The following is a 20,506-nucleotide window of genomic DNA, read 5'->3' as shown; positions in this document are numbered from 1 at the left end:
GTGTTGACCTGTCCCAGGTCAATATCCATTTTCCCTTTAAGGCTTACATGAAGTCAGAGCCTCAGAAACAAGGCCCGGGAGCCTACCCTCTGAGCTGGGACTCTTTTGGGCAGGAAGAGGATTTGAGGAGCCTGGTGTCTACTGGCCAGAGAGGAATGAAGTGTCCTTTGCTCACCCACTAAAACAGACTTTCCCACCTGCTGTTTGCCCAAGAGCAATCAAGTTTGCAAGGTCAAACTAGCTTGGAGAGATGCTATAAAACATACATGGCCCCCTGAGAAATTCATCTTCTCCATCAGCAAGTTAAAAACTAGAAGTCCTTTAGGAAAGAGACAGGCTTAACCTTGTGAATCCTGCCCTGCCCAGGCTTATATGACCACGAGGCCCTTTTCTTGAAGGGCCTTTTGTTGAGTAGCAGCTATTAATGCCTCTGCAGAACCTGCATGAGGGAACGTGGCTCTGAGCCTCAGTTAGTTCGTGTTCTTTGGCAGGCTTGACTGTGGCTGTTTTGCCCACCCAGATTTCCCCATAGACTATTCAGATGGAAACCTCTCTTGTGAACATAGAATCCTTCACAAAATAATCTGCATGGTGCTCATTTCCTCTCCACGAGACCAAAAATTAAATCAGCCGAAGCAGGGACCCAGCCTGTCGATTGGTGTAATTCTCTACCCCGAAGCAGATTATTAAGTTGGCCTTTCTGGCAAAAGCTGCTTCAACAACCCACCAGCAGGTGTTAAAACCTGAAGGGAGAAAACTACGTGTGTACAAAGCCTCCATGTCTGTTGCACGAGGTTCATCCGCTTTGTTGTCTGAATGGAAGTAGCCACTCGCAGGTCTGCGCTAGGATACACTTTGCGGCCTCAGTAGCCAACCTCACCGAGCAGTCTGAGCCCTATGCCCACTCCGACCACGGTCTGCCCTTCATCTGTGCAGCAGCCCTAGACGTTGGCAGATGGAGAAACTGAGTTAGGGAGGTTCAGTAACTTGTCCAAGGTCACTTAAATACTAAGTGGCAGAGCCAGAATTCAAAACCGGGTCATCCACTTCTGGGGTGCACACTCCAGTTCATTTCCCCACACAGCTCTCCAAGCAGAATTAATACAAGCTGACCTCCGAGTATCAGACCTTTGTCCATGCTTGGCCTCAGAGAGAACCTTTGCAGAGCTCATTTCTTTTTGACAAGGCAGCTATATCAAAGGCTATACTTTCAGAAAGAACTCGGTGAGAGAAAAAGAGGTGAACACAGGCTCAGATTCTGGTAGTAAGACTAGGGTTTCCAGTGATGAAATTTTGTGTATCTCTTTTGTCACATCATCCCGTGGACTGCCAGTGCCCTTTTTACCACTGAAAACAGGATGATGCGTGCCTTTAAATCAAATTGGAGAATGAATCCAGAAAACCCAGAATAATTCAGAAAACTCATCCTGAAAATTTTGTTCCTCTGGAAAGACTTCAGGTACCCAAACCTGAGTTCGTTTCCTATTGTTTCCATAACAAATTGTCACAAACTTAGTGGCTTAAAACAACACAAATTAATTTTCTTACAGTTTTGAAGGTCAGAAGTCCAACACAGGTCTCATGGACTAAACTCAAGGTATTGGCAGAGCTGTATTCCTTGAGAGCGCCCTTGGGGAGAATCTGTTTCCTTGCCGTTTCCAGCTTCTAGAGGCAGCCAGCATTCCTTGACTTGGGTCTTTCTCATGTTACATCTCTCTTTGACCACAGCTGGTAAGGTTCTCTGCTTTTAAGGACCCTTGTGACTACACTGGGCCCACTCGGATAATCCAGGATAATCTCCGCATCTCAGGGTCCATAGCCTTAATCACATCTGCAAAGCCCCTTTGCTGTGTAAAGTAACATACACACAAGTTCCAGAGTTTAGGACGTGGACATCTTGGGATGGGAGGGGGGGCATAATTCTGCCTTCCAGAGCTGTACCACTTAACCCTTCTGAGGCTTGGTTTCCCCATCTGTAAAATGAGGACAGTAATAGTGCCCACCTCCTGAGGTTGTTGTGAGGATTCAATGAATTAGTACAAGTAAAGCATGTGGCAAGCATGCACTAGGTGCTGTTATTATTTCTGGCCTCTGAGATCGCAATCAGCAAAGCAGCCTCTTCCTGGGTCGCAACAACCTGCAGAGGTCACAGCTTCTTTGATATTGATTTTTTCAGAGAGGAGAGAAAATGTTACTAGAAAAGAAAAAATTAACATTAACTCATGCTGCTTGAATATTTTATTCCCGGGAGCTCCGTGATCTCTTGCCACAGGACAGAACCCAGGGCAACTGCAGTCATTCTGTGAATAATAGGAACTCATGTTTTATAGATCTGAAGCCACAGAGATAGAGTTTGTAAAAAAAGTCATACATGATTTTCAAAACTTATAACTACCATCATCCACCCAAAACATGTTAATAATTGGCATGCTAACAGATTTAGCTAACATGCTCTGTACCTTAGTGCAGGAAAAGCTTTCTTCCCTCCAGCCACAAATAACAGTGGTCCCGAAAGCTGCTGGGAGCTGTCTGTAATTGTATCACGTGAGAAATGGACAACTGTGGTGGAGGGGAGACCAAGCCGAGAGGGATGTTTCGGTTTCGATGGCAGCTTTCAGGAAAGCAAATAGATAGGAGTTGAATAGCTTTTGTAGCACGACTTGATTAAATTAAAGGTCTGGCAAATAAGTGCTATAAGGAAGAGTTAAAACGATTGGTTTAATTTGCCAGGAAAAGAAAAGACTAAGGGATGAGTTAATCTTCCATATTAGATGAAAAGGTTTTTAAATGAGGAAGATATGGTCCTGCTGCTTTCCATGCCCACAGAAGATTAAAGGGAAAAACAAACCAACAAGCAAAAGGTTGAGTTAGAACAGAAGAGGCATGTTTATTTAGGGCTCCATAAGTAAAATGCAGCCCTGAAAGTAGTGAAGTCCCTAACTCTAGTCATTTTTAAGAAAAAAATTAATGCTGGTGTTTTCACTTGTCCAATGTAAACATTCATATTTATGAGTTCAGTCCAGAGATACTGTCTCTTTGGGGGGGAGGAAAAAAAAGCTATGCTTCAGGTTATCTTAAGGACTACAAAAAAGAAAAAAAAGCTAAAACAAAAATAAAATTGAGAACTCAAAATTATACTAATTCTCTTAAAGGTAGGAAAATTTTAGACATTCAGTCAATTAACACTTATTGAACACTCAATTTATTAGACATTAGGCTTGTTTTTTGGCAAGTGGTTCATAATAAATTTGAGGTGTAATTTACTCATTAATTCGAAAAATACTTATTGAGTGACCAACTGTATTTCAGGCACTGGAGGCAGAAAAGGTCCCTGTTCTCATAGAGCAGATGTGCTAGTGGGAAACAGACAAGAAACACATAACCACACGAACAGGTCATGATAAAATACTCTACAGTAGCCACCTGAAGTCGGGGTTGTGATAGGATGACTGGGTGGCTCTGTGAGATCAGGACGATCTGGGAAGATCTCTCCGGGGAGCTGAGTGACTAGGAGTCATTGTGCAAACAATAGCTCAGGGAAAGAGCATTCCAGGCAGGGCAAACTCTTAGTGCAAAGGTCCCAAAGCTGAGCAATCTGAGGACCTCAAAGGACTCAACGGGGTGGCAGGGGTTGGCGGGGAGGGGTGGGCCATTTGTGGCTGGTGCAGGTTGGACCATCCAGGAGCCAGCCGTACAAGATGATGAGGTCCCAGAAGTTAACTGGGGCTTTGTAATCCAGGAGGGAGTGTGGAGCTTATTCTTAACGTGCTGGGACGTTTAAGCAAAGGGATGACTAGATCTAATTTCTATTTTTACTACATGTATCATCCTGGATGAATCTCATAAACATAATGCACAGTGAGAAAAAAGCAAGCGAGTGAAAGCAAGTATAATTCCACTTGTATAAAGAACAAGTGTGCAAAAATAAACGGCGTCATTTGGGGATACGTAGAAAGGTGATAAAGTATAAAGAAAATGAATGGTAAACACAAAACTCAATGTAGCGGTTCCTGGGGAGGTTGCAGGAGGAGGGGAGTGCAATTGGGAACGAGAGACTTCACAGGGATTGATGGGTTCTGTTTCTCAGGTTGAGTAGAGGGCACAATGGTAGTTGTCACATTACTGTAAATACCTGATATGTATATTCATATATACTCTCTATGAATGAAATATTTCATTATCCAAATCGTTTTGTTTTTTTTGTTTTTTTTGTGGTACGCGGGCCTCTGACTGTTGTGGCCTCTCCCGTTGCGGAGCACACGCTCTGGACGCGCAGGCTCAGCGGCCATGGCTCACGGGCCCAGCCGCTCTGCGGCAATGTGGGATCTTCCCGGTCCAGGGCACGAACCCGTGTCCCCTGCATCGGCAGGCGGACTCTCAACCACTGTGCCACCAGGGAAGCCCCCAAACTGTATTTTTAAATGACTCCTCTTGCTGCTGAATGTCTGGATTGTAAAGAGGCAAGAGTCAAATCAGAGACAAAGGAGAAGCTGTTGCACTGGTCAGAGCGGGTGGCGAGGAATGAGGGAAAAGGAGGAGTTTTCAGCTTGTGCAGCAGGGCACGTGGTGATGCCATCTTCTGATGGGGTGGAGGCCCGGGAGGAACAGGTAGGGAAGGTAGGCCACCAAGAATTAAGTGTTGGCGACTTCCCTGATGGCACAGTGGTTAAGAATCCACCTGCCAATGCAGGGGACACAGGTTCAATCCCTGGTCCAGGAAGATCCCACATGCCACGGAGCAACTAAGCCCGTGGCCACAACTACTGAAGCCTGTGCACCTAGAGCCCATGCTCCGCAACAAGGGAAGCCACCACAATGAGAAGCCCGTGCACCGCAAGGAAGAGTAGCCCCCACTCACCAAAAGTAGAGAAAGCCCACGTGCAGCAATGAAGACCCAACGCAGCCAAAAAATAAATAAATAAAGAGTTAAGTGTTGGGACTTCCCTGGCAGTCCAGTGTTTAAGACTCTGTGCTTCCACTGCAGGGGACACAGGTTCGATCCCTGGTCGGGGAACTAATATCCTGCATGCCACACAATGCGGCCAAAAACAAAAAAAGAGTTAAGTGTTGCCCATATTCGTGTGTTATGGCTGTTAAACATGCATGTCAGACTTCCCTGGTGACACAGTGGTTAAGAGCCTGCCAATGCAAGGGACACAGGTTTGAGCCCTGGTCCGGGAAGATCCCACATGCTGTGGAATAACTAAGCCTGTGTGCCACAACTACTAAGCCTGTGCTCTAGAGCCCGTGAGCCACAACTACTGAGCCCGCATGCCACAACTACTGAAGCCTGCGTGCCTAGAGCCCATGCTCCGCAACAAGAGAAGACACCACAATGAGAAGCCCGTGCACCACAACTAGAGAAAGCCCATGAGCAGCAAAGACCCAACGCAGCCAAAAAAAAAAAAAAAAAGCATGTGAAAATGTCTGGTAGACAACTGGATAAATGAGACTGGAGTTGGGAGGTCAGGACTGGAGATCTAGATTTGGGCATCATTGCCATGTAGGTGATGATAGAACTCTGGGTCTGGATCACTAAGGCTCCTTATGCTGTTCTCATATATTTATAATTGTCCTTAGGAGCTCCAGTCATCCTCAACCCTCATATGATAGTTGTTGCAAAATCAAAAAGAGAAGTGTGCCATTCTGAAGACTTCGTATAGAATAATTTACACTTTACTCTTTTTCATCTTTTTCATTTCTAGATTTTAGAAATACTAATTTTCTGCATTCTCCTATATTTCCATAAAAGGAAAGGAATGAAACACATTGTGATTCTGCTAACCCTGGTGGCACTTCTAGGTAAGGATATTTTTTTGTTTTCTAATTATCTAATGTAGCCATGCTAAGTCCTAAAAGAGTTTCAAGGAAAATATTTGAGCATTCTATTTTTTCTCATTGTTTCTGCCTTTCAATTCTGATCTATAGAAACTGAGTCTCAGTTACGCAAATTATACTTTGCATGTCCATTGCTGCAATTGATATATGTTTAATTTTTAATATATTTAAGGATTTTTACTTCTTGATAATTTTATTTGCTCTCTGACAATTTGGGGATTTTTTTCTTAGTAAATAATTGAAGAATATTAAAAGAGAAACAAATGAATAAACCCAAATGAAACTTTTGTATCAGAAGTTATCTAGGCCTATCCTATTTACATTTAGAAAAAAAAAAACTTTAAAACATGGCTAATATGAAACAAATGTAAGCAGTATGATTTTTCTTGAATACATTTCTTTCATTCATTATTTAACTACCCGTTTCCTTTTTCTCCAGAGGCACCTTATAAGATTTGAAAACTGATGCTTACATAAGCCCTCTCTCTCTCTATATATATATATATATTTTTTTTTTTTTTTTTTTTTTTCTGTACGCGGGCCTCCCACTGTTGTGGCCTCTCCCGTTGCGGAGCACAGGTTCCGGACGCACAGGCTCAGCGGCCATGGCTTACGGGCCCAGCTGCTCCGCGGCATGTGGGATCCTCCCGGACTGGAGCACGAACCCGTGTCCCCTGCATCGGCAGGCGGACTCTCAACCACTGCGCCACCAGGGAGCCCAGCCCTCTATATCTTTTTAAATCACTAGGAGATCTCACTAATCATTTGGGAAATTCCCTTTTCAAAAATTTATTGATAATTCTTTCTTTGCCTAAGATGACCCATCCATCACATGTTGTTAACTCTAACTTTGTACATTGTATTTATACCTTTGAGGCAGCTGCAGCTTCCATGTTCACGAGGTGCTGGAGGTTTCATTTCTTCATTTCATCAACTCTCCTTTGAATTGGAAGAGTTGCATTTGTGATAGTTACTTATAGAAACAAATTTACTCTAGAACATGTTCAGGTATGTGGTTAATCAAAAGAACAGAAAAGAAACTTTATATTTTTTTCTTCCAAATTACCAGGTAGGGAGAACAAAAGCAAACTAAGAGAAAAGATGCACATTATGTAGGAAAATATTGAAAATAAAGGAAATTTTAAATAGGAAAGTAAGATAACAGAATTAAGACCATACATATCAGCTTTGATCATAAATGTAAATGGGGTAAGTTTACCAAGTGAAAAAGAAAGATTTCCAAATTGTACTTGAGAAAAATTCCCGTATTGATTTTGAAAAAGATTCTGAAATTGGATTCAGCCAGTTTCCTCTGGTTCAGCTCTATAAGGGTTATTGAAACATCACCCTTTCTGACTGGCCTCTGCTGGTTGTGAAATATTTTGACTTCATACATCAATTTCATCTAAACAAGGTAACTCAGATTGAAAGTAAAAGAAAGCAGAAGGTCATTACATTACCATCTAAGTTAAAATCAAGGCAGAAGCAGTAAATGCAACAGAGGATCCTGGAGGCTCCCCTATTAGTATTTAGTTGCTAATCAGGGTAGGACTGGGACTTGGAAGGAGGCGGCATCAGGGGACAGGGGCCCTCAGTAGACTGGGCAGCAGCTATTTCAGAAACGACATTAGCATAAATATAAGAGGAGTAGGAGACTTCTCTTAGCTCATGGAAATAAGGAGACAGAAAAATCTGTAAAATTAGAGAAACTGAATGCTTAATTTTGATCTGGCAGCTCTAAGGTTGAACTCTAAATCCAGAAAGCAGAGAATACACCTTCTTTCAAGTGCCTGTGTAACATTTACAAAAGCTGATCTTATAATTGGCCACAAAGAAATTTTTGATAAATTCCAGGAAGTTGAAATAGTACAGACCACATTTTCAGATCACAGTGAAATAAAAACAGAAAATAATAACAAAAATAGAACCACTAAAACCGTACCACCTGGGAATGTTAAACACTATGCTTAAACTGCAGCTGGGCCAAAGCAGAAACCACCATTTCATCACAGCATATATTTCTTAAATTATTATGAGAACACTTAATGTTAAACCTATAGTTTATGACTAATGCTGTATTCAGAAGGAAATTCATTGCTTTAAAGGTAAGTCAATTAAGTACTCAACTCAAGAAGTTAGGGGAAAAAAGCACAGAAATAAAGCTGAGGCAAGCAGAAAGGAACAATTAGTAAAGATAAAGGCAAAAAGTAATGAGATAGAAGGCAGAAAAGCAATGGATCGATAAATAAACCCAAGAATCAGTTCTGAGGAAGAACTAGGAATAAACTGAGAAGGCTGACTTTTAAACATGGGTCAGCATAATTCATGCCGGGCAAAAATCGTACTGTTAAAATGATGACAGTAATACATGTCTACTGCTGAGGATTAAGAAAACAGAGAAAGACAAAAAGAAGCTATAAAATATTTTAATATTAAAAATTCATATAATTGAGCACTGCCTCATGATATTACGGGAGTGTGTCTGGTCCTCTGTAGAAGATAGTTTACCAATAGATTTCAGAAGAACAGTGGCTGTCAACACAGTAATTGCCCTTTAGGTGATTTTCCTACAGAAATTGGCAGAATGATATACAAAGATTTGTATTCAAGGATATTCATCACAGTTTCGTTTTTAATACCAAAAAAAATGGATACAATCAAAATATCTAAGAGTAAGGAGTTCCCAAAAGGCATTCCCATTCATACAAAGGCTTACTCTCCAGCCAATAAAAATCATACTTTAGAAGAATAATTACTGGCATAGAAAATACTTAATGGTGATGGAAAATTGGTTCCTAAGTAGTATATACTGTATGATTCACATGTTATAATATATTTGTGCTTAGCGATAGAAAAATAACTACAAAGAGTCTCAAATGTTAAAAATGATCTGGGGGACTTCCCTGGTGGCGCAGTGGTTGAGAGTCCGCCTGCCAATGCAGGAAATGTGCATTCGTGCCCCGGTCCGGGAGGATCCCACATGCCGCGGAGCGGCTAGGCCCGTGAGCCATGGCCGCTGATCCTGCACGTCTGGAGCCTGTGCTCCACAGCGGGAGGGGCCACAGCGGTGAGAGGCCGCGTACCGCAGGGAAAAAAAAAAAAAAAAGATTTGGGGATGAGTGTTGAGATTACAGGTGATTTTTATTTTTCTTTCCAGACTTTTCTGCATTTTCCATATTTTTGTAAATGGGCATGTATACATTTTATAGTTTAAAAAAATGAGTTTAAAGTTTATTCATAATCCCATTGCCTAGAGATAGCCACTGATAGTATCTTGATGTAGTTTCTTCTAGCCATTTTTTCTGTGCATATGTAAGTACTTTCTACTTTTATATCTACAGCATTAGAATGATACTGCATTACAATTTGGTATTCCCCACCCATCCTCATTAACCACCCCCGCCCTCAAAAAAACTTAGAAGTACTCGACACCGGCTTAGAAATACAATAAACAGTGATTAATCAGGTGGTGATTGTGCGTGCTTTGAAAATATAGTGATTAACTCTAGCAACTGATAGTTGGTTTAGCTGTTTAATAAAGAATTCTAGTTTTGTTTTTGTTTTGTATTTAAGTAAATTTAACATCAGATGGTGGTTGAATTAGGTGGGCTTTGCAACCCTGAGGTTCTGAGGCGAAGGGAGCAATGTGTTCAACTCTTTCTCCGTGAATGATCTCTTTTGGAAACCTGGCTGTTCAGACCACAAGCCCATCACCACATCGTGCTCCAATTTCAAGCCAGGTGTTTAGGAGGAAATCAGGGTCCCTCAGGAGCTAACCTTATAAACTTAAACCATCAAGTGACATACATGTCTATAGATATTTTACATTTCTAGATTAGCTAAAATATGACTATTTTCATAATCTATAGAAAATATGTAAAATGACCAAGTCAAAAAACATTTAAGGTGAAGAAGGGCCCAGCTGTAAGGGCCTCTTTGTTCAGATTGGGAGTTTGTTTTTAGAATTTATCACCTGGTCTCCTCTGTTAATTGTGACTTTTAACAGAAAGAAAATGTCTAATTTGGAAGTGTGCCCTGGTAACCTTCAAGTCAAAGTATATTTTTATTTTTTAGAAAGCTAGGCTTTTCCTAGTTGGCCGTCACCTGCTATTTTAAACATTATATATATACATCCTTTTCAAAAGCTAAAAGGAATAAAGCTCAGATATATTATGACCAAGTAGATCAAAGATAGTATTTCTTCTTCACACTGCCTTTGACTTACAGATATTTGATTTCATGTAAAAATTATTTTTTAACTTTCTGTGGGTTTCAGCTAAATTATGGAATTATATGCAACAGTAGTTTCAAGAGACCTAAGACAAAAAGAAAATACTCTCTTCTTCCTACAGAAACACTGTGTTTCCAGAAAATTCTTCCTTGCTTTCATTCTACCATAACCTTATCAAATCACTTTTTCCTCATTGCTGTTTGAAACATATGAGAAACTTGTTCTCATAGTGATAAGTTCCTCTTTTAGCATAGAAAATAAAAACAGACATTGCTTATGTAAATCTTAGATTTAGGGTTGACTCTGAGAAATGAATACTCAGCTCTGCCCTGCTTACTATTAACGTCCTTGTCAAAAAATATTTTTAATGAAAACTTCTAGGCGTTTACTAACAAAAGGGCTCATACGTAGACTTAGTACAACTGTTAGTAAACTCACTGAGTGAGTTGCTTTTCACTTTCCAGTCTTCTCATCTATTTGGCTTTAAATTTTTTCAGTATAGTTTTTTTCCCATTAATGTCACATGGGCAATCTGCCTTTTCTTATCTCCTCCCTTCATTGTTTTCTTCCTTTCCCGTCTACTAGTAATTATAACCTCCACAGCATCCTTTCAACAGTGAGGGCTGGAAAATAAGCATCTTGCTCCAAAGATAAGCACGCAGTCACACAGCAGATCTTTAGCTGATTTAAGCAAATGGAAAGGCCACAGCTTGAGCAACAGGACTACTGCTTGGCTGGCCTCTCAGGGCACCTCTCAGGGCAGTCTTCATTCTTAAAGCATAATAGGGGTATTTACTACTCTACCATGTAAAGTTAAGATACTTATTTGTAATTCTATCTCAGATATGTATTTTATTTGTGTTTTGTGTTTTCTTTTTCAGCCTCGTTGACTGTTATTTCAGTAAAAGCCGTCTCAGGCATGATCGCTTTTTCTGTGACGGATAAAATGCAACTAACTTATCCCATCTTCTATATCATGTTTATCATCATGATAGCATCTTGTGTTTTCCAAGTCAAGTAAGTTAGCTCTTACATACTCACTGCCCTTTCAACATTCCTGTGCTTCTCTGAACATTAATCTTTATTGGCCTCAGATGATAATTAAAATTAGATGTAACTGATTTCTAAGGGTGAGGGGTCTATGCTTATCCTCAGCCAATATCCCTGGCTTTATCCTTCACATCCAATAATAAGTTTTTACGAAGCATTGCCTTCATGTTTTGTGAGTTCTAAAGTGTGGCCATAATCCAGCTAAGTGCACTTTGATACTTTCCTGATGCTCTTCTGCTTGTAATTAATATCCATCGCACACAGGTTGTCATTAGCAATAAATCAAAGGGGCAGGTCCACATCCAGGATTTCATTCTAAATATAGGAAATACATGAACCCTTCACCTTCATTTCTTAGCTCATACTCATTAATTGCCCAGAGATGGACAAAACCAGACGTTTGGCCGGGAGGGAAATCCTTTCCCCAAAACTTTGCATCTTTAGCCAGAATTTTCCTTGCACCCACGGGATTGCAGAATGATTGTTTTACATTTCTCTTGGGGCTTCACAGTGGTGATATGGAACATTTTTAATCTCTGCTCTTCTCTCCCCCCACCTCCATCTGCTCCAATCTCTTCCCCTCCATTTCACATCATGATTTTGCCTTTGCTGCTAGGTTCTCCTGAGTCCACCAGAAAGTTTTCTGTTTACCCCAAAATGCTATGCAGGAGCGCCAGCCCAGTGCCAGCCAGGAAACAAAGCCCAAATTTTGGAGGAGAGTGGTTCCTTCCTTAGGTGCTAGAAGTCAGGTCTAATTGTTACGGGTTGAATATGGACCCTGTTACAAGGAGTGTGTTGCCAGAGAAATCCAATGTTCTGTCACTGTTTCATTTGTCATAAACAAACTGTTTCTTTTGTTTGTTTATAAGACCAAGTGTGTATCTAACACTTGAATCGTGAAACTGCTTTGTTTCACCTCTCTCCTGAATTAATCGGTACAGTTACCATAGCTTTCAGAGTTTAGTGATTAGCATCATTATCTTTAAACTCTGCTTCACGAATTTAAAAGCCAGATACAACTGAAGGTAAACTACATTCCTATCACCCCTGTTTCAGTCCCTGCACCTCTCACCCTAGAACTATGTGACCACACTAGAACTGTAGAACCATGGTTCTCAGCCCTGGCTTCCCATTACAATTCATTACCTGAGGAGGTTTGTGTTGTACATATATGTATACATGCACATATATACTCACATGCCTGTGTACATGCATGTGTGTGTGTACATGCATGTACACACACACATAGAGGAACACTTGGGCTCTACTCACAAATTTCTTTTTTTCAATTGCTCTAGAATAGGACCTAAACACTAGTGCTTTTTCAAGTGCCCAGGTGATGTCAATGCAATGCACTGCTTCGGAAAAGGTCTAGTCCCTGACACCGTGCAGTTGTGGGAACCTGAACCATGTTGGCGGCCAAAGTGGGAAGCTGAGCTCCCACATGTGCTCTGCAGCTGGAGGGCTGAGCATTGTTTTTGAAACATTAAACATTCCTTTACTTCTCCATCTTCTTTCTTGGCACGTGGCATGTCAAGGGATAGCTATACCATTCCCCGATATAATATTTAACAGGTTCTAAAGTCTATCCTAATGAATCAGCCCCAGTGTGATACTGGTCCAGCAGCTTGAATCGCTTCCAACTCAAACTTCTGTGGCCTCCAAATATGATTAATTGCTTTTCATTGTTACTGTTGTTGGTTTAAACAGACCGTAAAACCTGACATCTGATCTCATACATCAGATGCATATAAGCTATGACTGCTGATTGGAAATGCCCTTTTACTGCACTTCCTTTCCCTTTGTAGTTGTAGCTAAAGAACATGCATTTCTCGATGTTATTGTTAACTTATTGTTGAGCGTCTCTTAAAGACAGAGCTTCAGTAAGTGCCTTCTGCTCTAGGCTCCTGAATCAAGCCACAAAACTCTACAATACAGCGACGGTGGTGCCCATTAACCATACTTTCTTTACAATCAGTGCCATTATTGCAGGTGAGTTTCGGCTTTCTATGCTTAGGTGATTCTATCCCCATAAAAGGCATAAATGAAGTCTCCCTCAGAGTAATGAGAAAATCAAGGAATATTTTGGTTATAAGGAATGTATAGCCCACATCCTCCTAGCTACCGCCCAGTGTCTGAACTTCCTCCATAACATCCTCTAGGAGAGGTTCTTCTACTTTGTGTGAATGTTCCCCAGAGCTCTCTGTGCCCCGAGACAGTTCAGTCCTGGTTTGAATCACTCTAATAATTTGGAGAGCTCTAATTATTAGAAAGTATTCCCCTGTATTGGAACTGAAATAAGCCTCCCTGTGAATTCCAGATGCTTATCTTAGTTCTGCTTTCTGGAGTCTTCTCCTTGCCAGCCCTTCTGATAATCAAAGCGCAGATCCTCCTGTGTCCTGTCTCTGGACCAAACATCCCCAGTTCGATGAACTCTCCCCTCCCTGGTGCTCACCACTTGCATCAGAGAGAGGGATCCAAACGTGAATCCAGTGTTCCAGGGAAGGCCAGACAGATGAGAACAGAAACTACTACCTTTACTGTTCTGGCCTCTATTTTTCTACTATTGTAGCTCTTTTCTTTCTATGGACAATTTTTTAAATATGTCAGACACAGTAGTGTTAAAAAAGTATAAATTTGAAACTTGGTCCAAACAAAAATACAGTCGACTCAGGTATATCATTTGTAAGTTTGGTACTGGTATACCTCAGTTCATTGGCTTATTAGATGTATTTACTACCTTGTCATATTGGGACTTCATTTCCCAATGCAAAGTTTATGTGTTTGGGAGGTAATTAGGTATTACCTGTTGCCTAATGGACACATCTTTTTTATTTCATGGCAAACAGGGTGACTGCCAGGGGGCCAATTTTTAAATGTAATTAATGCATTTTCTGTTTCCCAAAATTGAAACATACTTTTAAGGAGAAAGATTATATCCGAAAACATCTAATTTTTTTTTAGCATTTTATGCTTGTTGACAAAAGTAAGTAACAAAAGATTGTACACTTGTGTGCCCTAGAAATACTGAAAAAGGAAAAGAGCAAGGCCAAAGACATTTATAGGCGTGACGTACAGCATAATAATTAAGATGACTGTGCTAAAGATGTGTAAAACATGTAGTTCCCCTGAAAAGAAGGTTTTATAGGGGGACCAACAGGGCTGGATCTGAATACTTAGCAAACTAAGTAACTGATAACCAGGGAAGCTGGAACTTTCTGGGAATGATAATAGTTCACCTGATGTCACTGAAGTGTGGAATGGAGGTGAAGCTTCTTGACTTACTTCTCCTCTTTGCCCCCATCAAAAAGTATAGCTTAAAACGAAAATGAGATACCATATATTGCCTGCTAAATTAGTAAAGCTTTTGTTTTGCTCTTTTTATCTCAATAATCAATGCTGACAAGGCTGAAGTGTTGCGGGCACTCTCGTGGAGTCGGGTACCATGGTACCTCCCTCCTAGAACTGAGTTTCAGAGTTTTTATCAAGAGCCTTAAAAGTGTTTCCACTCTTTGATCCTACAGCTCAAAAACAAAAAACAAATAACCCAATTAAAAAATGGGCAAAGGACTTGATTAAGACATTTCTTCAAAGAAGATGTACTTGTGCTTGGCCAACAAGCACATGAAAAGACGTTCAACATCACTAATCATTAGGAAAATGCAAACCAAAACCCCTTCACACCCACTAGGATGACTACTAGCAAATAAATAAATAAAATAACAAGTGTTGGCAAGTATATGAAGAAATTGGAACCCTTGTGCACTGTTAGTCGGAACGTAAAATGGTGTAGCCACTATGGCAGTTCCTCAAAAAATTAAGCATAGAATTACCGTATGATCCAGCAATTCTACTTCTGGGTATATGTCCGAAAGAACTGAAAGCAGGGACTCAAACAGATATTTGTACACCTAGGTTCATAGCAGCATTATTCACAGCAGCCAAATGACAGAAGCAACATAAATTGACAGATGAATGGGTAAAGAATATGTGATGTATACATACAATGGAATGTTATTCAACCATCCAAAAGGAAAGAATTTTTGATACATGCTACAACATGGATGAACCTTGAGGACATTATGCTAAGTGAAACAAGCCAGTCACAAAAGGACAAATACTGTATGATTCCACTTATAGGAGGTATCCAGAGTAGTCAGACTTACAGAAATGGAAAGTAGAGTGGTGATTGCCAGGGACTGGGGGGAGGCAGGAATGGGGAAGTTGTTTAATGGGTATAGAGTTTCAGTTTCACAAGATAAGAAGTTCTGAAGATTGGTTGCACAACAATATGAATATAGCTGGCCCTCTATATCAACAGTTCTGCATCTGTGGATATAACCAACAGTGGATAGAAAATATCCCCTCCCCCCCAAATTCCAGAAAGTTCCAAAAAGCAAAAACTTAATATGCCGCATGATAGCAGCTATTCACATAGCATTTACGCTGTATTAGGTATTATAAGTAATCTAGAGATGATTTAAAGTATTTGTGGAGGATGTGTGTAGGTTATATGCAAATATTATGCCATTTTATATAAGGGACTTGAGCATCCTCAGATCTTGGTATCCGCGGAGGGGTCCTACAACCAAATCCTGTGGGTACCGAGTGACGACTGTATACTTAATACGACTGCACTGTAAACTTTAAAATGTTTAGGATGGTAAATGTTATGTGTATTTTACTACACTTGTTTTAGTTTTTGCTCTGTTTTAACAGAAATTCCTCTTAAAGCGACAACAACAAAAGATCCTAAAATACTGGGAAAAAAATATGTAGAGAAGTTTCCTGACACTTTACAAAAGCAAAACGTTTGAAACAATTTAAAATGTCCTTCAAGAAATGAATATTATGGGGCACCAGCTCAGAATAACAAGAAAACATTAAAATGATCACAAGGAAAAGTGTAATAACATGGAAAAGTGCTTCAGAAGTGTTGATTCATTCAACAAATATTCATCAGAATGGGACATGGCTTATTCCTGTAGGAAGTTTATCCTCTAGGTGAGGAGATAGACTTCAGACTGAGAAAGCCCCTGTCTTGTTCCCTGTGGTATCTGCAGCACCTAAGCAGTGGCTGGCACTTAGGACTCTCAATAAATACTTGTCCACAGGGTAACAAGACCAATACCACACACACACAAAATTTGATTCCAAGTAATGTATAATTTAAAGATAACTTATTTAGTAAAAAGTCTACGAAGGCTTTGGGACAATAGGCCAAGAGGAAATCATTGAGACTAACAAGGAGAGAAGAAAAGCTCATCAGAGTAAAGGACACATCCACATTTCCCTTCACCCAGAAGGAAAGACCAGATGAAGGAGATGGGAGAGGGGTTGGCAGTGAGAAATGGAGCTGGGGTAGCACATCTGCAACCTCCAGTGCCTGAATGAGAATATGCCAGACCCACAAACCGCAGGGTGTTGCCAAGACTGACAGCATGGGGAGCAGCTGGCCTGAAGTGCGAGCGCTGTGTCAAAGGCCCAGAGTCCACCCAGATGCACAGGTCAGGCTTGCTGACCCCAGGCTTAAAACTGTAGGTGGAAAATATCACTCGAGTTTTGTTTTCTTGCACATGCCAGTGGGACAAATCTTGGACTGGATAAGAAATTTCTGTTGGCAAAATTATGTAAATGGTGCTGATTTCTTAATAATGATACTTACATTATATAAAGTCTACAAATCTGTGTTCTTTTGGAATCACTGAAAATGTTAGTATGGCACGCAAATACTTTTAAACTACAGGATGTGCATTTTAAGGGTAACTGTACTTAGAAAAAATAATATATTAATTTGAAAAACAATATGTAGCTATTGTAAATATTCTTACCCTGAAATTAATGTTATCTTCTATTTCTACGGTAGGTATCATATTTTATAAGGAATTCCTTGGTGCAGCTTTTCTCACTATATTTATATATCTTTTTGGGTGAGTAAATGTCTCAGAAGTAAGGTATGTGAAATCCTATTACTTTTATGTGAGATTTTTGGCATTGTACCTGAGGCATAGAAAATTGGAAAATTATATAAGAAACATCAGTTCCCCGAGTTCCTAAAAGAAACATATTTTTCAACTTAACACCCTACCCAGGGCTCAGGGTCTTTGTGATTTAAGTATCTCTCTGAGGGTTCTGAAACATTGGGGATTTTCTGTTCCAGCCAAAGTCAAGGTAAATCCACTGGCCCTCGTAGCTACTCCACATTTTTATACTCTATCAGACCTACCCCCACCCTTGGGAACCCCTAGGTTAGATCTCAATCAGGGAACCACAGATGCCTCTAGGATCAACTTGAACAAAAGGCCAAGACTGGGGCAAATTCCCTACCTTTGGACCTAATAACATCAGATTGGTGCCATCCCTCTCCTGTGTCTGGGTGCCCAGCTTTAACCCTGCCTAGAGATTTGGAGGACAGTCACTGCTGGCATTGTGGCAAACAGAGAGCAGAACTTTGACAGAATATCGCCAATGTATCAATTCTTCCATTGGTTCCAGCTGGCACCCTATGAATGCTTAGTTGCTTCTTGATGTGGTATCCTGCATGACCATTGTTATGCAAACTTGAGCCCAGACTCTTTTCAGTGTAGAAAATCATCTATCTTGAGAATTCAATCTCATAAGATTTTTGGGCGAGGCTAAACTTCTGGGATCTGGAAACCATGACTATTCTTATGGCCAAGGACAACAAAATATCTTAGAAAATTAAAGAATAAATTATTTTTTGCTCGTGTTGCATGCCAGTAATGAGTCTGGGCATGCATGGATAGAAAATGAGACCTAGTGTCTACCCAAAGGGTTTAGAGCCTAAATTAGCCTCCAGATGGTAAAAACCCGAAGCAGAGACTTATTGGAAGCTGCCCAGGTCTTGGTTTTGGGGACAAATATTATTGGCTGCAGCAATTAAGACAAGTTCTAGGCAGCTTACCATGAGAAACAGAAAGAATAAAACCAGTGGAATGTATGTCATCATGTAGAATATGGAATTCAGTTATTTAACGCTGTGAGTTCTTTCAGTGATCTTGTGTTCTTTATTACCATTATTCTTACAGGTGTTTTCTGTCATTCCTTGGTGTGGTTTTGGTCACAAGAAATCGAGGAAAGGAACATCTGCCACAGTCTTACATTGATATTGGACACGTCCCTGGTAAAACTGTATATTCCTTGATTTAGAATAGAAAATTTTATCCTTATAAATTAATCATTGCTGGTATGATTTGGGGTGTAAAATTAATATAAAACGTAATTCTTACCCTCAAAAACATGTACATTTAATGATGAAACCAGAGGTGATCGTTTAACTGTAAATGTTAATAATCATTTATTTGAATATTGGCTTTGCACAGAACACTGGGGTTAGAAAAGAACTGATCCTGTTTTCTTGATTTGGGTGATGTTGCAGATCTCCTTTTTAGGTTTCTTTAAATTGGAAAAGGGTAGGGAAAGGAGTAGGAGTGGCAAGAATAGACCCTTGTTGCTTGGAGAGCCTTTGAGGGAACATCTAAGGCCAGAAAGTCAGGTGCTCAGACGGAGGTGGCCTGTGCACTGTAGGGCCAAGAGAGACGTTCTTCTCGATCACCTGAACGTGAGCTTCTTCCCCTCTTCCTTACCTCATTCATCCAGAGCGGATGCATCGCTGTCCCAGCTCTCCACTCTCACCGAGAATAACTAGCTTCTGTCACGTAGACAACACAAGCCATAACCAGAACAAAGGAAACGGGCTGCAGAGTCCCCACCTCCTCCCCTGCTCACCACCCCCAACAATCTCCAGTTTTGCTAGGGATCTGGGGTGACCAATAGGTCTCTAGACAAACAGCAGTGATGTTCTCCCAGCTTCCTCCACCATTCTGCTAGGACCAAGCCTTTGAAGCAAACACCATTAAAGCCTCATCCCTACGACTGAGAAAATATGGCCCTATGAGTTCTGTGTTCTCTTTTGCATTCGAGCCATCTTATCAGCTAAGAGCATTCAGTGCAAGAACTGGTATTCATGGCAAGGGTGTGTGTTAGAGATGCCTTGTATGGTTAGGGGTTCTTTGGTAGGGAATAAAGTTTACTTCTTTTTAACTCTATTTTTCATTTCACACAGCCCCATACATAGGATCAGTAACAGCTTTAGAAACCACTATGAAAGACTGTTTTTCTCTGTTGTTACATGCATTAGACTAAACATGAACAAGGAGACAGAACACTGGGGAGAGAGGTTTGGAGATGAGTGCATGCTTCATGTTAATCTCCTGACTGATCCAACCTGATTTCCGTGCTCAGCATGGTAGACCCTGGGTGGGAGACAGCTCGGTCATGTGGACAGCAATGATGACACATCAAGGGGCGTGGAGTTCTTCCTTGACGTTTATCTCTTCTACTTAGAGGGTGACCACCTAGTATTTTTTAAAGGGAATAAAATGTGGCCTAGATAGAGGAGAAATTATTAAGACTTATTCTTCTGAAAGAGCTCAAAAGATTCTTTGTGATTATTATCTCCACAGGGAAACAAACACTGGACAAAATACAGCCAGATTCAAACGGCTTATCCTATGGAACTTTGCCTGATGGAAGTGACTCCACAAAGAGCCCGAGTGGAGAGAAGAAAGAGGTCTGAAATGCCGAGAGGGATGGCTGCTGGCCTGTTATTCGATACCACCTTTTAAAAAACCGCACATGTTCAATTTGTGTCAGCAGCTATTTTATGCTGACATGTGCTCCCATTTGTTTCAGAGTCCTTTACCCCACCTCCATGTCTATGGACTATCAGGGCCTTCCTAAGCTTTGACAGTCTAATGTGTTCATGGAATGTGATTTGAAGTGTTCCCCACACCCTGGACCTCTCCCTAGTGATCATCGAACTGGCTAGATCTTAATTAGAGCCTGGCTGCCCAAGCAGGAATGTCACACAAAAATGTGCGTTCACGATTTGGCTGCAGAACACATCGGTTGCTTTTCCCATACAGCTTGCAAGGTCAGTTGCTTTGTTTTAAAGGGACACTTTAGCCCCACCACCTCGCTCCTAAACCAAAGGTTTGAGAGCATTCATTTTTCCTAAGACATCTTTTATGAACCTCCTCCAAAACATTTCACCTTCCTATTCCCAAACTTAGTGGTGAATCATCTTTTCTGAAAACTAGCCCTATCACAAATATCCTTTGAAAATTAAGGGTGTCTTTAAATTAGAATTTATACCCCATTCTACGATGGGGTATACCAAAATCAAAAGACCTTGACTGGTGGACTTTTTTAAGCTTAAGAAAGGAAAAATGTAAGAATTAGTACCAATTTTTTAAATAAAAATGTAATAGAATGGTGACGTTTTCTTCAGCTGTACGATCCTATTATACTTGAATTGAAACTGAAGACAAACTTCATATACTATGCCTTTATTTGTTGAGCTCT

General features: G+C 40.7%; 1 protein-coding gene across 1 annotated transcript in view; it reads left to right on the top strand.

Moving 5' to 3' along the window:
* Nucleotides 1-19,718, top strand: part of NIPAL2 (NIPA like domain containing 2) — a 72,549-nt gene extending 52,831 nt beyond the window's left edge. Inside the window, exons 6-11 of the mRNA XM_065895630.1 lie at nucleotides 5,706-5,802; nucleotides 10,951-11,086; nucleotides 13,023-13,111; nucleotides 16,986-17,049; nucleotides 18,169-18,263; nucleotides 19,606-19,718. Of these exons, the coding sequence (XP_065751702.1) occupies nucleotides 5,706-5,802; nucleotides 10,951-11,086; nucleotides 13,023-13,111; nucleotides 16,986-17,049; nucleotides 18,169-18,263; nucleotides 19,606-19,718 (594 nt within the window). The remainder of the gene's footprint in view (nucleotides 1-5,705; nucleotides 5,803-10,950; nucleotides 11,087-13,022; nucleotides 13,112-16,985; nucleotides 17,050-18,168; nucleotides 18,264-19,605) is intronic.
* The last annotated feature ends 788 nt before the right edge of the window (nucleotides 19,719-20,506 follow it).

Source organism: Phocoena phocoena, chromosome 17 (genome assembly GCF_963924675.1).
Source record: "Phocoena phocoena chromosome 17, mPhoPho1.1, whole genome shotgun sequence".
NCBI lineage: Eukaryota > Metazoa > Chordata > Mammalia > Artiodactyla > Phocoenidae > Phocoena > Phocoena phocoena.
Note: the sequence above shows the minus strand (reverse complement) of the source record. Positions and strands in the feature narration are given on the sequence as shown.